Consider the following 22779-nt stretch of genomic DNA (forward strand, 5'->3'; position numbering starts at 1 on the left):
GGAGAGTCAAAGGGAAGCACAACTTGCAATTGACCACCTTAAATACTTTTTCTAATGATTGGACACACCTGTCTATGAAGTTCAAGGTTTAACGAGCTCATCCAACCAATTTGGTGTTGCAAGTAATCAGCATTGAGCAGTGACAGGCATTCAAATCAGCAAAATGACAAGGGGACCCACATTTTTGCACAGCCAGTTTTTCACATTTGATTTAATTTCATACAACTAAATACTGCTTCACTAAAAATCTTTGTTCGGAAAACACCCCAGTACTCAGATATTCCTAGGAAATGAAAGACATACCACTGTTATCTTTTTTGTTGAAAGTAAATTATTATGCAGGCTGAGAGGGGTTACCAAACTTTTTCATATGACTGTATCTATATACATATATATCTGTTTATACTTCTTGTATCATCCTTATGTTATGAATACATTGTTTTATTTGGTTTATTACAGGTAGCATGTTTGGGTTATTCTTTGAAAAATAGCCCATCACCACATCCCAACCACAAACAGGGAAAGTGAAAGTTATTTAATGTGGACTTTGTCAGTTTAGGAACTCTGATCATAAATTGTATAGATTTCTTCATAGTTCTGGCATCCCAGCTACAAAGTGAAACAGAGCTCCTTCATACAAACTAACAACAACAGGATTGTTTTTATTACTTATTAGCTCTCTGTTCTGGGTGAAGGTGTGGGTTTTAATGTGGTTTCTGATTGCAAGTCTTAATCATTTTTGGGAAATATGGGATTGATTGTGTTTTAATTTGAACAGACATTTAAAAATGTCTTAATTTTGTTTCACTGAAACATGTGTATGATTGTTATAACACTTCTTTTGTGTTGCATATTTATAAAACAAATAAAGTATTAATGAAAAAAAAAAAACTTCTCACTCTTTATACTGTATATAGAGATGTTGTCCATATGAAGAACTCTTTATTCAGTAGAATCCAACTTTTCTTTTCCAAATGCATTCAAAAAATAGACATGTTAAAAAGGTTACAGATGGTCCCTCCCGGCTCCAGGTACCTAGGTTCAGTTACTGGCCTATTCATTGTCTATGCAGATTTTGTATATATGAGCCCTACAATGGGCTGCGTTTCATTCCCAGGTTTGTTCATTCATTAAACCAAATACAGGCAGCATTGGCTCTGGCATTCAATGAGCAATGGCCTGATGCATTGGCCACAAGATGAAAGATCTACAAAGCAGTATGGCTAACCACTACAACACTACGATAGCAAACTGATAACCATCTACTTCTCAAACCCGTTTAACCGAAGGTCACTGAAAGTGGCTTTATCACCACATGTGCCGTGTTTTTCTAAAAAGTATCCACTTGTACATTAAATTTCATCCTCCTAGGATTTCACATTTCTTCTGTTAATTTTATTGTCCCGTGAACTTTCCTAAGAGTTAGATGAATTTTCTTCAGACCAACAAATAGACAGCATATGATCAGAATTCTTAAAATTATATAGCAACAAAAAATTTACACCATTTCACATTGCATTTTAAAACCTTCATTATTTAACACCATGTCTGATATATGCCTCATTTCAAATCAGACCAAAGTCTTATGAGACCTGTGTTATTTTTTTTCCCGAAATTCTATCAAAGAGTATCATTCACCACAAAGCATTTCATCATTACGTTTTACGCAAATATACTTACTGAGAAAATTATTAGGACCACTATACTAATACTGGGTATGGCCTCCTTTTCTATGCATTCCACAAGACGTTGGAAACATTCCTTTGAGATTCTAGCCCACGTTAACATGATTTCACCACACAATTTCTGCAAATTTATCAGCTGTATGTTAATGCTATGAATCTCCTGTTCTACAACATTCCAAAGGTGTTCCTTTGGATTCAGATCCAGTGACTTAGAATGCCAATGAAGAATGCTGAAGTCATTGTCATGTTCATCAAACTAGTTTGAGATGACTTTTACTTTGTGACATGGTGCATTATCATGCTGCTGAAGTCATTGTCATGTTCATCAAACTAGTTTGAGATGACTTTTACTTTGTGACATGGTGCATTATCATGCTGGAAGTAAACATCAGAAGATGGGTAAATTGTGGCCATGAAGGGATACACATGGTTAGCAACAAAACTCAAATAGGCTGTGGTATTCAAGCAATGATTGATCGATATTAAAGGACCCAAAGTGTGCCAAGAAAACATTCCTCACACCATTACACCATCACCACCAAACAAGTCTCTTGACATAAGGCAGGTTGGGTACATAGATTCATGCTATTGCCGTCAATATCTTACCCTATTATCTGTGTTCCTCAAGAAAAATCAGATTGATCAGACCAGTTTTTCCAGTCTTTAACGGTTCAGTTTTGGTGAGCCTGTGCTCAATGCAGCTTCAGTTGTCTGTTCTTGTCTGAGAGGAATGGAACATGATGTGGTCTCCTGCTTTTGTAGCTCATCTGTCTCAAGGTTTGATATTTTGTGCATTGAGATGCTCTTCTACTCACCAGTTGAATAGAGTGGTTATCTGAGTTATTATAGACTGTCAGCTCAAACCAGTCTGGCCATTCTCCCTCTGACCTCCTCTTTCATCAACAAGGTGCTTCTGTCTACAGAACTGCCACGACTCACTGGAAAATTCTGAATAAACTTGTATAAATGAAAATTTCAGGAAATCACCTGTTACATAAATACTCAAACCAACCCGTTAGTCCATTTGTCATGTCAACAATCATGTCATGGATGAAATCATTTTTTCCCATTCTGGTGTTTGATGTGAACATCAACTGAAGCTACTAACCTGCATGTGCATGATTTTATGTATTGCACTGCTGCGACATGATTGGCTGATTAGATAAATGTATGGATAAGCAGGTGTACAGGTGTACCTCATAATGTGCTCTGTAAGTGTATATTTATTATGGCACCAAATTCCTACGTGTTTGCAACTACCATGGTAAAAAAATATAAATAGCAGAACAGTTTAACTTGCATTGGTAACGACAGATGCGTTCTGAGATTTTTCAAACGACAGAAATTTTGAAATAAAGTTTTCATACTCCCTAATCATGGCGCCGGAGCGTCGACTTGTTACTCAGCTATGTGAGGAAGAATTTCAGCGTACTCTGCACATTAACAATAATGACCGTATAAAACAGCATTTGGTGCCGATTACAATATGCAAGAATGTGATATACAATGTATTAGAAACAAGAATAAAGGTAAGAAATTATACTAAACATCTCAGCGATAAAAAACCTAAAAATCACAGTTAATCATCTGGATAAGCTCGTTTCATTTGGAATGACAGACACGCCTTCATGTGTGCTGATCATTCGTGCCATGAATTTGTGAAAGGCTGCCATCGGCTGGCCCCATTACCCCCCCACCAACGCACTCTCTCTTGGGCCAGTCAGGGTGACTCAGCAGAGCTACCTCGCCGCTCATATATAAGAGGCTGCGAAGCGCTGCAAATCCCAGAGCCTGCTGCCTGGTCGTGCTGCTCTCTTCTCTGATTCAAGACTCTCAACGCTCTGCATTAAAAGTAAGTTGCGCTTATAAAATAGAACGATGGAATTAACAATAAGCACGAGGAAACGAAGGGTTGCTTCCTAGTATTCGTTCACAATAAAACTCGACCCCCGGTTTACGGGGTGTCGAGTCGGAGGCGCTGGACAAGCTGCAGGATCCGCGTTGGCTGTGTACTGTAACTCGGTGCGATTATTTGTCCATTTGATGTGCACGCACTCAAATGGTTACATTAAACTACAGTACAGATTTTTATTTACCTCGAAGCTGTGGTAGAATACAAGCCAATAAAGGTCTTGCAAAAAAAAGCGTTTTAAGTTTAACTAAATCGGCTGATTTGGCACACAGTCAAGTTTACCTTGCGTAACCCGGTCCGTCAGTCATCCGTGCATAGAAACTTGAATTTGGAAAAGGGGGGTGTGTCATCCTGGGATTGTGCGCGGCTACGTCTAGCCACACAGTGATTGGCTGATTATTGCATCACTTGATATCAAGTTGTCATTTTATTGGACTAACTTGTAAATCCGTGGGGAGGGTTGGAGAGATAACGAAGCAAATCGTTTTAGACGCCAATTTTTCAAGGAGCAGTCGCAGCTTTCATAAGAGTACAAAGTATTAAGTTATAAACGAACTTGGGGACATCTTTGCATGCTCATTTTGTAAGCAGGTGTATATTACAAGTAAGTGAGCTGTTTTGTTTTTCATTCACGACATTCATTTAAAGTACAAGTACAGTACAGAAAAAAATGTCTGCGTGGTATTACAAGGTTTGACGCGAAAAGGGCAAACCGGTGAGGCAAGTGAAGCGCATCTAAATGGGTTAGCGCTGGAGTGTTACTAATGTTGGCGAAAATATTTTTATAACACTTTATAATCTTAGAATCATTGGCTCGCAAGTTCCTGTGGATGCCTTAAATAAATAGTCATTGTTCCAAAGGATACAACTGGACAGAACTTATCCTTGAAAGAGTGCCATAACATTACTAATGTAACAAAGGCGCTTTATACTACTTTTTGTCTATCTAGGAATGCTGATGCATCTCTAGGAACCTTGAGTCTAAGCACCATGAATGTAGTGTTACTCGTTTTTTTTAGATTAACGTTTCTTAGTATGTGGGTAGTGCCCCAATGTGTAATGTTGGATGCCTTAGATGGGTTGTCGGCTTCAGTTTATTATAAAAAAAAAAACAAAACAACTGAACCATCACCTTAATATTTTACGGGATTGCTGATTACAGATTTCAGTTCAGTCAAAGGGACAATTTGGTCCTTGAGGAATTGAAATGACTGGCACAAGTCCCGTTACAAGCATATGACAACCTGTTATTCACCTCCCGTTTCATTAAGAGAGCCAACGAAGATGTAGAAATGCTTCAAATTACCATTAGCACCACCAACTCCAGACTCTTCATATCAACCTCACGAGATTCATCCCAAAAACCTGAACCAAATAGGAATGTTAAACACAAAACCGAGATTTTCTGAGGTATTGATTTACTTTTACTGTGAAGGGTGACGAGTAACTGCCATTCTGCGTTATTTGTGGTGTGGTAGTACTAGACGTAAGCATGAAGCTTTTACCTACAAAGACATTTGGAAACAAAGAATACCATTCGCAGAAGTAAATCGTTCAACTTTTTTTCTTAATGAGAAAATTTATATTTTGAGGCTTCACAAAAACGTTCTCACATCTTTGTAAAACAAGCCAGCAGGCACCATGCCTTGTCTTATTTCGCATTGAACCCCATACATCGTTTTACCCATAAAAGCACACAGCTTACCTTGCATGCATGTGTGATCCGAAAAGTCTAGACAAGTAAGCCGCCTGCAAACTAAAACACGTTCCTCTCTGCACACTTCTCACTTACCCCTGATTTCGACAAAGTTGTGAAAATCAGATCAGCCCAGGTTACCCATCAAAAAGACACACAGGCTCTAAATTAGACTCGGTATTAAACACCAGTGTATTGAGTTCATTTTGGATGAGTAGCAAAATATTTTGTCCACAATGTAGATGTTATATGTATTAAATGCATATTTACTGTTGTTTGTTAATGCGTGCCATTCAGGGAAACACGTTGGCTATTTAATAAGACTAATACTAATAAAGTGCTATTGCTGAAAATAAATTAAAAAAAAAAAAAAAAAAAACTGGATCCCTAGGCTAAAACTGAGAACCACTGGTTTAGATCATCCTACTCGACCTTTTAAAGTAAATCTGCTTGTCTGATTTGTATATTACAGGTATTAGCTATATGCTAAAGATGCTTTTGTATATATTCATTACTACAAAAGCTTTGTCTGAACAAAGAATTAGTAGTATATCTGTGATCAGAACAGCAATAACAACCATGCATGATACTTGATAAGACATTTTTGTTATACATGCTGGAGTTCAGGGAGCCTTTGTATTTAATTCTTTGTATTGTATTGCTGAAGTGAACCAGCGATTAAGAAGAGGAATCTGGGATCAATTTTTGCCCAACACTAGCCAATTACTATTGATAATGAAACACTTTTTTTTTTTTTTTTTTTTTTTTTTTTTTTTTAAACCTTAATTTTACTTGCTTTTTAAGAGCCCCTTAATCAGCAATTGCACAACTATGCAAAGCAATCCAGCACAGCCAGCTAACTAGATCCAGTTTGCACCTGTCTGCCCATCAAGAGAAAGATACTGCACTGACCAAAAAACATTTAACTGTGAAATTCTACTGTTAGAAACTTGCTTCTTGTAACTTTTTTTTTTAAAACTATTTCCCAACTAAGGGCTTGGCCTTAGAATTCATTTATATAATAAAATAACAATTTTTATAAATTGGAGAAGAACATTCAGTCCAAGCTGGTTTGGTTAGCTAATAGCTAAGATTTTTCCAGTATGTCTTCCACATACTTTTAAATTATCAAGGTTTCCAATTTAACTCTGTGACTGGTAGTCAGTTTGTTCCAAATCTCAATATTTGTCTAACTTTCTTCATTCTGTTTGTATAATAAATGCATGAAATTTTACAATGTGTCTTGGGCACAGAAGTTTCTTTTTTTTTAGTATTATGCATTTTCAGTGCTCTAAAATAAAACGGAGGGAGGAAAATTTAGATATTGACACACTTTCATAGTTTAATAGTAGCAAAAATAAAGTATAAACCAACAGCCCTTCCAGATTTTTAAATGAGTAAGGAATTAAAAAAAAAAAAAAACCAAAAAAAAAAAAACATTGAATTATAGCCATCATAAGCTTTTCTAAAATTTAATTTTTCTTGACCCTTTCACAAAAGTCCAGCGCTTCTGGCCCATATGCATATGAAAATGGGACTTTAAATACATAAATGTAATAAAGTTGGGAGAAATTGAATTTTTATGATAGTAACACTGTATTAAACTCAACTTGTAAATTCCTGCTTGTATTCAAACCCAAGCCTCAAAGTTTAATCATAAATCCTAGAGGCCAACTCGGGTAATTCTCTACGAAGAGACCCATGATCGCAACAGTCACTAGGAGGGGCAGTGGTCTGTCACAAGGCCTGCACATATGGTTCATTAGATTCAATCTTTAAATAATCCTCAATTTATTCAATAAGATTTGTCCATAGGATTTATACAACTCCTTTGAAACAATGTTTAATGGGTTTAGTCCCAGAACCAGTTTGAGATTTAAGCTCTCCTAAAGTGCCTGGTTGCAACTTCATATTTTTTGGTTCTGGCCTTCTGCTGTCTCTTATTTGTTTTGAATGTTTTTATACCTTGTTCTCCACTTTTTTTTTTTTTTTTCTTTAATTGGGATCCACTTACAACCACAGGTTAAGTGCCCCCTGCTGGATTCACAACACTTCTCCCAGCAACAACCCAAGCTTTTCTCCCATTCAAGTACTGCTGGGCTCAAATGTGCTTAGCTTCTGGTGGATTACGTGTTGTGAAGTGCAGGTGTGGTATGGATGCTGGTTTAATAAAGGGCTAGGGGAAATTCTTTTGTAGCTTAACTATTTTAACATGTTGAGCTGCTCATATTAAATTTGCCTCACAGGTTCCCACCCCTTTCTCTACATCTTGTTCATCTTTGCATTGGGTGGGTTGGCATTGTCATACTGTAGCTTTAATTATTTTCATAAATACATTGTTCAGCTAAATTGAATTTTCTTCACCAATGAACCAGCAGAGCAGGAAGGCCATTCTGGCAAGTTCAGTTTTCCAATTGTCTAATTTAACAGTAGATTCAAGTTTGTTGAAAAGAATATTTAGTTTTCCTAAGATGCTGTTAAATTCTGAAGACTGAGACAGTTTTGATGATGCCTTGTGACCTGAGAGTGTGGAATATCCAGTAGAAATTAAAATTCATTGTGTGAGTGTTGGTATAGTAAACAACTTGTAAAATTGAATATTTCATGGGCAGCATGGTGGCGTGGTGGGTAGTGCTGCTGCCTTGCAGTTAGGAGACCCAGGTTCGCTTCCCGGGTCCTCCCTGTGTGGAGTTTGTATGTTCTCCCCATGTCTGTGTGGGTTTCCTCCCACAGTCCAAAGATATGTAGGTTAGGTGCATTGGCGATCCTAAATTGTCCCTAGTGTGTGTGCACGCCCAGCGTTGGCCTTGCGCCCTGTGTTGGCTTTGATTGGCTCCAGCAGACCCCCGTGACCCTGTTAGTTAGGATATAGCGGGTTGGATAATGGATGGATGAATATTTCATGTCAGGTTTTTTTTTTTTTTTTTTTTTTTTAATCTCAAGTACATGAATTCCTGTCCTCTTAACCTTTTTTTTCTTTTCTTTTTTTCAGTGACACATTATACTATTACATACTTTCAAGTTAAAGGTAAGATCTTCAATGAAATACAGCAAAAATAAAGTTCTGGTTGTAAATGGGACTATTAAAATTAACACCCTGCCATCCAAAACTGCTATGAATTCTGCATTGTTGCTTCCCCAATTTGCAAAACAAATTCTTAGATTGTGCTCGGTTTACACAGAGTGCCTCCACAAGCTGCAGTCAGTGGCCCATGTACAGTATGTATGCTGCTTGTATAATAACCGATGGCCTTGAAACACCTGGTGGATGCTGCTTTTTTCAATTATATGATTTTCTTTGTTTTCACTTATGAACATTTTGTAAAGCACCTTAAATTATACTTTGTATTGGAAGGAACTATATAAGTAAATGTTGTTGTGGAATTTTCAAGCACCTAAGCAAAGTTATATTTTCTTAAGCTGCATGAAATATTTATCTTGGTGTATAAAACAGTAATGTTTGTTTTGCATTATTGGCTGAGCAAATATCTTGAATTTTAGAACACCATTAGGTGGGTTCTATAAAACTGTACTGTTCCATGCCTGCTACATGATGCCACCCTAGTGCACCAATTTAACTTGTTATCCCCTGCATTTGTATATTATGGTATTTACAATTAGAAATGGAACATATATTTGTGCTCTGCATAAAACTGGCAGGCGGCACGGTGGCGCAGTGGGTAGTGCTGCTGCCTCGCAGTTGGGAGATCTGGGGACCCGGGTTCGCTTCCCGGGTCCTCCCTGCGTGGAGTTTGCATGTTCTCCCCGTGTCTGCGTGGGTTTCCTCCGGGCGCTCCGGTCCCCTCCCACAGTCCAAAGACATGCAGGTTAGGTGGATTGGCGATTCTAAATTGGCCCTAGTGTGTGCTTGGTGTGTTTGTGTGTGTCCTGCGGTGGGTTGGCACCCTGCCTGGGATTGGTTCCTGCCTTGTGCCCTGTGTTGGCTGGGATTGGCTCCAGCAACCCCCCGTGACCCTGTGTTTGGATTCAGCGGGTTGGAAAATGGATGGATGGATGCATAAAACTGGCAGAGGAAAATGGAAACCTGTGTCTTAAGTTCTGAAACCAATGTACATTAAGCCAAATTTGAAAAGGTTTACACTGTAAATCTGCCATTTTTACAACATAGTCAACCATGTTCAGCACCTTGTGACTTCTTTTGCACTGTGCAAATTTATAACTGATGGAATACATTACTAGTGAGGCAAATTTTTTTATTTAATTTTGCCTAAAACTGTTTCACCTTTATATGAAAAGAATAAGGCTTGGACAATTTTTTGATGTGCTGTTAATGAAAATCACGTACTGTTGTGACAAGAATCCATGTGCGTAATATTTATTTATAAGCCACCCTATCACAAAGAGTTCTGTGATTGCAAGGTTATAACTGCAAAGGCAGAAGATTGATAACATGCTGCTTTAATACTCTAATCCTAAAGAAGCCATTATCATGTGTTTATTATTTTGCTAAAGAACTGTCTTAACAGCAGGTTTTATGGCACTCTTCCTAGTAAGGTATATGACTACCACTTTTTGGAAGTTTTTTTTACTTCACCTAGACCAGTGCAAAAATGTTTATACTTAATAAATTTTGTAATGTTTAATTCAGAATCTTAATGTGTACTGTCTGACACATTGTATCAGACAACATGCCTATTTTCTTAATTTGTTAACCCATTTCCACTAAAGCCTGGCAAATCTGAGGTCCATTTGTACTTGGAAAATGCACAATGAAAGTGATTGTTATCCCACATTTTTATGTATTGCCTTTTTAATGTACTTCATGTCAGTAGTGTAGCAACAATAGTTCCATAAACTCAGCAGTTTTACATTATGTTTTGAATGGATGAATGTTCCATCCACAGCTGATTACGCTGTTCTAATTTTGGTTCAGTTACACCACTATTCAGTTTTTTTTCACAATAGTATATCTGCATTTGAATAAAGACAAAGGGCTTGGTGGAGATTTGGCATTTGGTTAATTGCAATCAGTAAAGGCAAGTTGTGTTACACAAGGGATCTTATATGAAATATTTCATTGGAACAAAATGCTGGCATCTTATAACAATACAAATACAATTTTCTTTCTTGTTTTTTTGCTTTTTTTTCAGGACGATGCGGTGCAATAAGATTACTATTGGCTGACCAGGGCCAAGAATGGAAAGAGGATGTTGTAGCTTTTGATGCATGGATGAAAGGAGACCTCAAAAAAACCTGTGTAAGTGCTGTTTTATAGGGACCGCATCTTTAGACAATTCTCCAAATTTGTAGCAATGTTATCTGTAAGTAGCCATAACAGTCTTTAACATAATGCAACAGTCTTTAAATGTGCAAGATACACTTATGATGTGTATACTGTGAATGATCAAATGTTTGGGGGGGGGGGGGGGGGAGCTATTGGTCAAAATTGAAGTTTTCTGTCACTTCAATTACACTAACTATTAAATGCTTTTTCATAATTTTATTGTTTTATTAAGAACCTTATTCTCCTTAACCTATCTTGCTGGATATGAATTTTGGTTAAGCTTGGTGCTGGTTAAGTATGTGCTCTGAAAAACACAATACTCTCATTGTTAGTTCTACCAGGATATTGGAAAAACATGTTAATGTGTATATCTTGGAGAACTTTTATAATTCTTCCTTTTTATTTTCACTTTCACATTTTCCAACATGAGTTTTGTCTCCAGTTATCCTGATTACATTTTTTTGACTATTAAGGATCCCATAAGAAACTGAAATAAGCTTGATGAACATGCATATATGACCTGCCTAAAGTTCAGATGCACTGAGGTAGCAATCCTACCTGTTGCAACCACATCTCCTAATTTATTTTTTAATTCTCTTCTGTACTGCATGTCTCGGCAAAACACTGAAGCAAACATACAGTTTGTGCTATATAATACTCAAGGATAGCAGTTTATATGATCGATGTTAGACATTAACTCACAGTGGTGTGTGGTTTTATTTCATTCAAAATGCTGTGAACCCCAAGGTAAAACAAGCAAACGATGATGAAGTAAGCTCATTTGCCAGTAGTGAAAAATGGTGTTCAAATTTGAAATTAAAACTTCATTTTCTTTTCTAGACCTTTGGACAGTTGCCAAAATTTCAAGATGGCAACTTCACCCTTTTCCAGTCCAATGCTATTCTGCGTTACTTGGCACGAAAACATGGTATGATGTCTAATCACTGGTTGATGAATTCCTACACTTGTAATATAACTACTGCAGTGTAGCAACTGCAGCAGTAGTACATGTTTAAAGTCTAATCAAAAATGGATGAAATGTAAAAAATTAAATGCAAAGGGTGAAAAGTATAATTAGGCAAGCTTGTCTTGAATCAGTTGCAACTAAAAGGTGTAAAGAGGGAGAATGGGGATTATGTTCTGAAATGCAAATTTGGTTGTGTGCCAATTTCTAAGTGCACCCAAGACACTAGATTATGTATGAATTTCAGTATAAATCAAAGTTTTACTGCCTTACGACAGAAATTTCTTAACTAAGGTTTACATGTCTTCCTCCTTCCTATAAAGGCCTTGCATATGTGTGTTCCTTTTATATTAATGTTCAGCTTGAGTGAGCCCCGCTTTTATACAGTTTTAGTGACTTATTTGTATAATACCTTTGTTGGGTCCTTGAGCAAGGCCCTTAACCTGCAATTGCTCCGTCCTGGGTATGACGTCAATCTGCATCCAGCCCTACATGTAGGCCCTCCAACCTGCAGGGAAAAACCTGTGGGTTGGTGGCAGAATTGGCACTCCAGCCACCATTTTAAAAAAAAAAAAAAAAAACACCTCACACTGTTCCATTCCATCTGAACTAGTGCGGTGCTGAGGTGTCACCCGTTGCATGACTGCACTTGGGTCCTAATCTGAGATCCTGAGTTGGTTTGTCATGTGGTGGGTGCAGCAATGCGCTGTATCAGTGTGTGCTCCTAATCAATCTCTCTCTCTGTTGCACATTGAATTGCAGGCAAATATACAGGTAGCCATATTGAGCCCATTCTAATACATTAAGAAAGCACCAGGATTTTTCAATATATCTTGCAGGAGCTTGCCAACCTTTGAAATGGAGATATACTCTCTAACCTTAAAGGAATACTCTACCCAGAATTTTTTTTTCCCTGACCAATCAATAGGGGAAGATGTGTCTTTTAATTTAAAAAGTTGTTCTAATTTGAGCACATTTTTCTGCTTCTGCTCACTTAACAATATTGTAGCCAAAATACATGTGTTTGGGTCTTTGTGAGCATGCAATTCAATATCTGACATATGGATTATACATGAGTACATGGAGATTTTTGATTATTGTGGATACTTTGATATGGATGGTTTCATATGGTTTAGTGTTTGTTCAGCATTGGTCCCCCATAAAAATCTACTGTGTCAGGAACTTTTATCTCCATATTCCATAAAATTGTGAGATTTTGTTTTTCTCGCCCACAGCTACAATTCTGTGACAACAAACATTAACATTTAACTTTTTTTTTTTTTTTTTTATGGTGGAGTATCTTTTAACTAACAGGACTGCAAGTCTGCCTCTAGGATAATGCTACTTGAAATTAGGGATGTGAATGAAAATTATTTAAATGTTTAGCATTTGAAGATCAAAACCATTTAGGAAACTTATCAAAACAGCACTTCCATCTCCTCAAGCACAAAGTGCTTTAAAGAGAGGACTGGATTTCGGTATAGCTTCCTTGTCAAAGTGCATCTCAATATATAATTCAAAATCGCACAACTGAATGAAATAAACTGCATAGCGACCTCTGACAGACCAGGTAAAACAAGGATAGAAGTATCAATGAGGCAGTCAGCAAATAAATTAGAGAGAAAGCTAGAGACTGACATACTGGAGTGTGTAGTATGGGCACACTAAGAAAATAAGTGTCAGAGCTCTCTTTGATTCAGGACACAATATTGTGAGTACAATAAACAATGTTTATCAATTGTTGTAGTTGTCAAAACAGTAAGAAGCTCACTGACCTTAATGACCATTGATGGCTTACTATGCAGTTGGGCTGCTTTACCTGCATACAGGTAGTTTAGTGGTACACAGAGCAGTGAATAAATAAAGAACATTGAGTTTTTAAAAAAATGCATCTAAAACCAAAGCATTTGTGTGCTCATGGGCTCCCCCCTCTCCGTGTTCCTGGAAAAGTTGCAACAGGTTTGTGCTTCTCGGACTGTAAATGTGCAGGAGCCTGTGAGTGCTCCTTGTGGTGTTTACTCTACAAAAGAAAAAGTATTTAATGTGAATATACACGTAATCTGACTACATTTAAAACCTCTGCATTCTACTTGTTTTAAAAAGAAATTGGTGTGTTTTGGGTAGTGAATTTAAAAAAAAAAAAAAAAAAAAAAAAAAAAAGTACACAGATATCCAGTTTAACTCCTCGTATTAATTTTCATTTTAAATAAGCAAATTTTGCATTTAGTGGCTCTGTTTTCTGTCTGTGGTTTAGCCTTGGGTTTGATAAATATTGTAAGTGTAGCTGTCACTTGCACAGGACCATTTACATCTTGGTGTTTATGTGCCTGAGTGCTAATTTTACACAGCTGTAAACTAAAAGATTGGTGTATTGGGTAAATGGGTCTTATCTAGCATAATAGGTTTACCCCAAACCACAGTGCAAATTCATTTTCACTTTTTAATAAGCAGAAATCGGCAGAATCCACAAGCAGCTTCGAATTCAGTTGCTCTGCTACTGCCTCCAGCATAGAGTGAATGAGGGAGCATGGTTTGAGCAAAATTTAAGCATCCACCAGCTACATGAGCATAAAACATGGAATAATTATACTTGAGCACAAAAGTGCTCGGCTAAGGTGCAGAAACACGCTGAAAATTTAAACATGCAAATTTAGAGTTGCTGTAATCTGACAAAGTTTAGAATTCTGTGTAAACATTTACATGTTTCAGATTCCTCCTACTTAATGTTACCCAGATTTCTTGGATTTTAACATTCCTACCTGAAATTTATTAATGTGGTGAGAGCTACAGCAATAGCGGCCTCTAAGCAAATAAAATGAACTTTGCTTTACCAGCCCTGGACAGCAGATATAGCTGATTTGTTTGCATGGTAAAGAAATTTAATTTCTGGTGTGTCAAAAGAATGATGCATTTATGTACTAGGCCCATTTTGTGAACAACTCCAGATCTTTAATGTACTACCCATATGCTTGTGTTTTTGTATGCCTTCAGAATCTTTTTAATGGTAAATTCTCTTTGTAATAGATTTTTTGTAACACTGCATACCCACCTTCCCTCTTTTTTCTTCATGTAGGTCTTTATGGAAAGAATGATCAGGAACATGCACTCATTGACATGATGAATGATGCTGTTGAGGACCTTCGTCTCAAGTATATAAAGTTAATTTATCAAAATTATGTAAGTATATTAAACTTTGCATTTAATTATCTCCTCCCATCTCATCTTCTTATACTACTTATCCTGGTGAGGGTTGTGGCAAAAGCAGGCCAAGCTGGTCAGCCCAGATTTTCCTGTCCCCAGCTGAAAGTCTATGGGAGATATTTAATGCAAAAAAGAAAATGCAATTTTGAAATGAGAAAATGAAAATGCAGTCTCTCTTCGGCCATTTAGGCTTCAAAGTCTATGCGTAACAATGCTGCAAAATAAAAAAAAGAAAAAGAAAAAATACCCCTTGCACTTTCATTTTCTACACATGCAAGATTATTTGTGAAAATTTTAAAAATCACCCTTTTGTCATTTCAGTTTTCTTTTAGTCATTTTCCATACCCATCTTCACTGTGTCAGTGTCATAAATAAAATTAAAATGCAGCCCCCATTTTAGATTTGCTTTTTCTACATAACATGCATAACTGCTAAAATGAAAATTTTCTATATTTCTTCAGTATTTTCCATTGGGTTTGCGGTATATATGTGACAATTTTAAGCAAAAATTCAAAATGGAGAAATCACTCGCAAAATTCCTGTTTGGCTATTCATTCATTGAACTACACAAATGAAAAGCCACACTCGTTTGAGCACTGGCGCCACCTACTGCTCATTGAATTTTCATTTTCCACTTTGCACTTCATTTTCACACTCCTCAATATGCAAATAAATATTAATCAGCTGGGGTAAGACTTCAACATGTGGAGTTTTTGGAAGCTTCAGTTGTTTCTCCAGTATCAGAAATGATAAACATATTAACTGAAAATTTCTTAACCTCATTTGATGCAACATGACCCTGCACAACACACTGAGAAAAGGAAAATGTTCAGCACTGCTTGGTCTGTTTAATCCATTCAGTGACTGAAAGGAGAGGCAATTCTGACCTTAACAGTTGAAATTAAGTAGCATTATCAACAATACATAGTGTGAACACTTTTACCATCCATGGGTAATTTAATTTGCTGTAGAGCAATGAAATTTGCTTTTAAATGGTTAAAGCTTGACCATTGTTTACACTGTATATACTATATGCCCTACGTTGTTTTTATAAATCTGAGGTAGTTTAATGGAAATCTGAGCTGGGTCTGAAGTGTGAGAAGGCATTAGGTGACTGTCTGCTTCTCTGTGTACATTTTTGGTTTAATGTTGTGAGCAGAGTTTAGTATGAGTTTGATATACAGTAGCTGCTGTCACTGAGTGGTGTGCTAAAATGTAATTTTATTACTGTTGTACTGCTATCACTAGTCTATGGTAAACATTCGAGGGAGTTTCCATTTACAATGTACAAATAAAAAAAACAAAGTTGAAATCTAAACAGGTCAAGTAAATTAGTTCAATATACTGTAGCATCCTGCACGTTTGGAAGTGCACATTTGTTTATAATTGGACACAGACCTTTCCTTGGTAAGGTTTCTTTCTTGATTAAATACTTTTTGTCAGATAGCAATCTGTTTTCTGCTACAGAAAGTACAGGATCACTTACACATTTTAGTTAAACACGTGGATACATAAAACAGTTTGTCAATGAAATGTTTATCTGGATGTGGTGCTTCCTGAAATGTAATGCACTGTCCCAGTATGTGTTTGTAAAAGGCTCAGTTTGGAATCGTCCATTTGACACTAGCAGATGGAGCATGTCTTGAAATTAGAAAGTGGATTGCTAAAACTAAATGTTTTAATCATTATCAGTGCACTTTTAAAATGATGCAATGATTGTTTTTACAAAATACATCTTTGTAGAATTCATTGCTTATTACAGTTTCACTTTGAGAGAGAGCGTCTAATAAGCTGTCAGACCAAAGCAAAGAAAATTATTAGTAACACCAGCCATTCCAACAATGACCCCTTCTCTGCACTGCAGGCAGCGATTGTTTCCCTAACCAAGACCAACTCACAGAGACTGAGGAGGAGTTTCTGTCCACAGTTCAAATACATCCTAAATGAGCAGTGTCTATAAGAGAATCAGCAGTATGGCATCATGTAGCTTTAAAATTAATTCTGTTGTCATTGTACATATTGATTCTTATTGTTTGTTGACTTATATTATTCTGATGCACAGTATTGGAGTTTAGGAACTAAGCATTTCCGTACATATTGTACTGTATATTGTTGCATGTGACAAAAACAATTGATATGATTTGGGTTGAGTAGCCCATAGTTGCTTATAGGAAATGTGGCTGAATTTTAGGACTTGCAGGTTTAGGTGTAGTCAGAAAATGGGGGTGGGGATATAGTGGGTCAAGTCTTGCAAATGTCTTCTGTTTGTGCATCTTGGTTCAGGGGTAGTTTTGTGTGTCTGTGGTTTTTTTTTTTCTCCTGAAGGTTACTTGACTTGAATTGATGTGCATTTATATTAAGTAGCTTTTTTTTTTTTTTTTTTTTTTTCCTTTTGTTTTAGGATGCTGGAAAAGATCAGTACATAACAGACCTTCCAGGTGATCTATGCAAATTTGAAACCATTCTGTCCAACAATAAGGGAGGCTTTCTAGTGGGAGACAAGGTACTATTTTAACTTCTGAAATATTACATGTTAAAAAAAAAAAACCCTTATGTGCCAATGTATTGTTTTGAAGGTGATATTATATATATATATATATATATATATATATATATATATATATATATATATATATATATATAAAAAAAAAAGTTCGCTTTTGTCAAAATTTACAAACAAATCGAGCGCTAAGAAAAATCTTGTAAAACAGTAACACTTTTCTGCACTCTATGAAGAGTTGGTGATCACTGAGATCATTCAGTCCACTTCTAAACTTGACACTTTTATCCTTTAAAATGATCTCCAGAGATTTAATTTTGTATAATAAACAACTTGCTAACAAATTTACATTTTTTTTGTTATTTTCTTTAGAATATATATGCATGCCATGATAGCCCTCTGACCCCCCTTATTGCAGGCAGACTGCCAGTTCTTTTCCATCATAACGTAGCCGCTGTTGGCAGGGCAAGAAAGCATAATGGACATCTGGGATATTCTTCTAGTCCCACACAAGCCATGGTCTCTTCCTAATGTAATTGCACTGGCTATTGGGAAATCTAGTAGGGTGCGCATGCCTTGTGGTACTTGCTGAAGCAGGGGCTTTATTGTCATCCCAGGCTTTCTTGTATTGCTTCCATACTGTTCTAGGCGCTATCTTGTTTTTTTGCAAACGTTTACATTTTATATATAATATATATAAATGAGAATGTTCCATTACATTTTGTCTTGTAGGGGTAAAAATAACCTTTAACTATATGAAATCAACATTTTGCCCTGTTTTAAACAAATACTTAAGTGAATTTTATCATTAAATTTAGGCTGTTACACTGCCTATAGAAATTATCTGCCCCTTGGACGTTTTCATTGAATTAGTGGATTGTGGCTTTTTTTTCCTGACATTACCAACAGAGAGACTTTAATGTCAAAGTGAAAACTCATCTCTGCAAAATGGTCTAAGTGTAATTAGAAATATAAAACACAATAGCATTATTTAATGACGCACACAGTCTCAACTTCAGTTCAGTTCAATGGAGATCACCAGTCTGTAGTCAAAGGGTTTCAATTGATTGTAGTATAAATGCATCTCTATTTGGTCAACTTTTAATGAATCGGGATGGTGGCCTGCCCTACACAGTGAAGACAAAAGAACAGTTCAACCAACTCTGTGAAAAGCACAAGTCAGAGGATGGAGACAAGAAAATATACAATTCACTGAGTATCATCAAATACATCAAACATTAAGAAATAAAAAGGGTATGGCCTAGTGTGCCATACAGAAAAACTGAGTGATCTTTCAAAAAAGACTAGTCGGGGAGGTCACCAAAAGACTTCTAAATTCTGAAGTAGTTACAAGCTGTAGTGGCTGACTATGCTGACAACTGTTGTGCATGTTCTTCCCAAACCATAGTGTTTACAGGAGGGTGGCAAAGAGAACAAATGTCCCGGAACATGAGTCTGTCAGCTGGCTAGTGGACTAAGTGGCAAGTCTGAACACTGCACATTATCAAACCGCCATCCCCACTGTGAAGTGTGGTGGTAGCAGCAGCGCCATACTGGATGATTGCTTCTCTTTTGACACACTGATATTATTGTGTGCAACTCAAGGCTGTAATAGCTGCCATCGACTAAGTAGATCAATGATCAATTATTTTGTATTTTTATAATTTAGATCCATTTCAGAGTTTTTTCTTTTGATCAGTCTCAGAAAAGCCAAATTAAACCCACTGTGATCCAATGTTTTATTTCAATAAAAAGGGCGGATGTTTTTAAAGGCACTGTGTTTTATAACTCTTAAGTGAATGATTTGAACAGGCTTAACAGTAAAGCATAACATACAATTCTGCTTGAGGAGATTTTAGAGAATTTGAAATTCTGACAACCAAAGGTTAAATCTGTAATATAAAATTTTGTATTTCTTCTCTAGCATAAATGCAAATTTTATGATAATGCAAATGGTACAATTTGAAAATGTAAACTTTTTTGTTTGTGTGCTATAATATATATATATATTTTTTTTTCCCTTTTAAAGATTTCTTTTGCAGACTACAACCTGCTGGACCTAATGATGAACCACCAAGTTCTCTCACCCACTTGCCTTGACAAGTTTACTCACCTTAAGAGCTACGTGGACCGTTTGTCATCTCGTCCCAAACTTAAAGCCTACACTGATACTGATGAATGGAAGAAGGTCCCAATTAATGGCAATGGCAAACAGTGAAGGCTGAACTCTTAACTGGCTCTGTCTACAAGTCATCTAACCCTTTCCTATTTTTGTTTTTTACAGTGGTTGTAATACTGGCCTTCATTGACATTTGTTACTGGAACTCAAAATAAATCTAACATTACAACAAATTACATTGTTCTAGTTTGCTTTTAACATGATAGCCTTACAAAACATTATTCAATCAGGTAGATTGTATCTGTTCTTTGATATGAAAGCCCAATTCCATACAGTATGCTTTTCCAAGTCGTTCGCAGCTATCTTTTTTTTTTTTTTTTTTCCCCCCCAAGAACAAGAAATGTATACTAGATATTGAAAGTCGCTTGCAAGACACTATTTTGGTGGAGCACATATTAAGAGCACCATTTTACTGACAGAGTATAGATAAGATGATAAGGGGGTGAGATCATCCATGGATTCCTTTCGGGGTCTGTCCTTGGCCTGTTGCTTTTTCTAATTTTATATTAATGACCGATTCTGATATGGTGGAGAAAAACTGGGGGAATTGTCATATGAAACTAAAAACTGATGGGATAACAAAGAGGCCATAAAAATAGTTCAAAAAGACACACCCAGTTTTTAAAACTGGGCAGGTACTTAAAGGGTTTCTTAAACTTTTTTTTTTTTTGTTGCAACCCAATCTTGCCTTGTGTCTTTGAGACCCATTCCTTGTTGAATGTCGGACAGTCATCATTTGGGGTATAGGGGGAGGATATGCCCCTTTAGAAAATTGTTGATGGTTAGGTATATTGAGGATGATCATTGGAGAAATGATTGCTCAATCAACCAACATGGTATGCGAATTAGGTCATGGTGGATCACCATCTGCAACCAGATACCTTTTTAAATACAATAGTAACTCGAGAACCAACACAAGTTAAGAAATCCTGGTTTAGAACATTAGAAAAATGGGCCATTCAGCCCCACAAAGCTTTCCAATCTTTTATGCTCCAAAATAACAAAGTTGAATTTTTAAGCAGTCCTGTCTACCACACTACTTGATCACTTATTCCATGTATCTGTGGTTCTTTGAGTAAAGAGAAATTTCCTGATGCTTGTGTGAAATTTTATCATTCACAAGTTTTCAACTGTGTTCTTGATGAACTTGTTTTAAATTCACTGTCTCGATCAACTGGACTAATTCTTTTTAGAATTTAAACACTTCAGTCATGTCACCTTTTAATCTCCCATTTGTTTAAACTGCAAAGGTTCAGCTCCTTCAGTCTGTCCTCATAGCTCAAATTTCTCTGTCCAGGAATCGGCCTGTGTGTGTGTGTGTGGTTGGTTATTTGTGTTTCGTAGCCAGGAGACCAAAACTGCACAAAGTACTCCAGATGAGGCTTCACCAGTGCCATATAAACCTACAGCAGAACTCCATGTAACCTATAATTTGAGATGGATCCAGCTGCAGACCTCCACAGCTCTGTGATTCAGTAGCCCCACTGGACAGCCAATTAGATTTCAGGGTTGTCACCTGGTTTACCCAAATCTTAACCATTGTGTAATCAGGCGTTATCACTGAAATATAATATAAAGCAACAACCTACTCAATGAACTGGAGGTCTGCAGCTTGAGTCCATTGTAAAATTGTTAGCCTTCTTAACCGTGTCTGGTGGTTGATCATGACAAGTCCACTATGACTTCTAAATCCTTCTCATAATGGGTACTTTCAAGTCTACACCCCAGCTTCAGCATTGGATCCCTGCTTTTTGATTTTGTGTTTCTGTATTGCATTTTCTGTCTTCGACCCCCACTTGTCTTTAGGGTACTCCTTCAGCTTCTGGAGTTATTGCCTTTGTTTGCCTTTGGATAGGCAAAGTCTAAGTTTTGATTCTTTTGTTTTCCTTGCAATTTTGCTATTTTAATTTTTTTAATAAATTATTTAAATATTTTGTCCCATTGATCAACAGTTTATAGTTTTACACTCCTCCATTTTTTTAAAAATTTAAATGTTTTAGTTCAATTCTGGGGCCTGAGTAGGCTAGAAGCCTGCTGTTTGAATTTGGTATTAGGCTGTTGGGGTGAGGCCTACTCCTGGATTCGGGTCTGTTTTTTAAGGATCTGCACCCTTTCTTGAGCTGCTTTATGGCAGGAGTCATTTGAGCTATAAAAATGACCAAGGAGTTCTAGAGTTGGGGGATAAGCAACTACCATAGGTACATCCTTGAGCAGAGAAGGTTAATCCAGGTCTTCAAACTCCTCAGAAGACATTGATAAAATTTATCAATCACAATTCTTTTAATAAAATAATAAAGCACATACTTCAGCATACTGAGGAAGTGCATTTAAAACTGAAGCCAGAAAGAATTGCACAAAGGGTCAGGGAATCTGTGACAGAATATCAACTTGTATAGTCGCTGTTGAAATCTTAATCTTGAAACAAGCATCAGGATGAGACATTGAGAAAACTTTGCTAACCAAATTAGACAACTGAGTGGTTTCTGTTTCTGTCCAATGCACTATCAATAGGAAAAGCATGTTGGGAAATCAAACCACTCTTTCATCAAAAACCATGAGAATTAAAGTCAAAAATGTATTAAAGAAAAAAAGAGTCTCTTTTGGGGGTTTATCCATCAAATTCAGATAGAAAATGGCTGCCTTGGATAACTTTTTAACCTGTTTATATAAGTCACACTTGGGTAATGACTACTGAGACCACGTCCATAGCAACCCGCCATAACAGAAATGCCAAAATGGCAGCAAAAACATCCATCCATCCATTTTCCAACCCGCTGAATCCGAACACAGGGTCACTCACGGGGGTCTGCTCGAGCCAATCCCAGCCAACACCGGGCACAAGGCAGGAAACAATACTGGGCAGGGTGCCAACCCACCGCAGGACACACACAAACACACCAAGCACACACTAGGGCCAATTGACATTTATACATTCTCAGTTTTTCTACCATTTTCTGCCCATGGGTGTGTGGTACAGAGGTTCGTAGCACAGTGGCATTTTAAAATTAGATATTAGTGTCCATGGATGGTCAGGCTCCAATCGGGTGCAGGTGGGTGTGTGTGTGCACTTCGCTCTGTGGCTAATTGGGGTGCCTGGCTGATCGCGCACACATGTGCCGAGGTGGGCAGATCATCCGGGCACCTCGTTTGTGCCTCGGAGGTAATGGCATGTCACACCTGCACCCAATCACACAGTAAAGATAAAACGGAGCCTGCACGGAAAAACAAGGATCATAAGAAAGAGGTTAAAATAGAGGGATGACGGGGACGGCAGGATTCGGAGCCATTGGTGTGTCGAGGAAAGAAGGCAAGCGTCTGGGAGGAGAGCCCCTCGGAGGAGCGTAGGGCCAATGCTCAGGGGCTGAAGAGAGCCATTCGGCTTAGCATTTGTTGGGGT

The 22779-nt window shown here is 37.2% G+C and overlaps 1 protein-coding gene across 2 annotated transcripts; it reads left to right on the forward strand.

Moving 5' to 3' along the window:
• The first annotated feature begins 3397 nt into the window (after positions 1–3397).
• On the forward strand, positions 3398–19555 carry LOC114654945 (glutathione S-transferase P-like). Of its 2 annotated transcripts, none has more exons than XM_028805818.2 (7): positions 3398–3537; positions 8286–8321; positions 10405–10511; positions 11379–11466; positions 14576–14679; positions 17105–17206; positions 19233–19555. In XM_028805818.2, coding segments are annotated over exons 1-7 (627 nt in total). In that variant the 5' UTR covers positions 3398–3536; the 3' UTR covers positions 19422–19555. The 2 variants fall into 2 exon arrangements, with proteins under 2 accessions (XP_028661651.1, XP_028661652.1); XM_028805819.2 differs by lacking the exon at positions 3398–3537 and adding an exon at positions 4050–4201.
• Positions 19556–22779: the final 3224 nt, after the last annotated feature.

This window comes from Erpetoichthys calabaricus, chromosome 7 (genome assembly GCF_900747795.2).
Source record: "Erpetoichthys calabaricus chromosome 7, fErpCal1.3, whole genome shotgun sequence".
Lineage (NCBI taxonomy): Eukaryota > Metazoa > Chordata > Cladistia > Polypteriformes > Polypteridae > Erpetoichthys > Erpetoichthys calabaricus.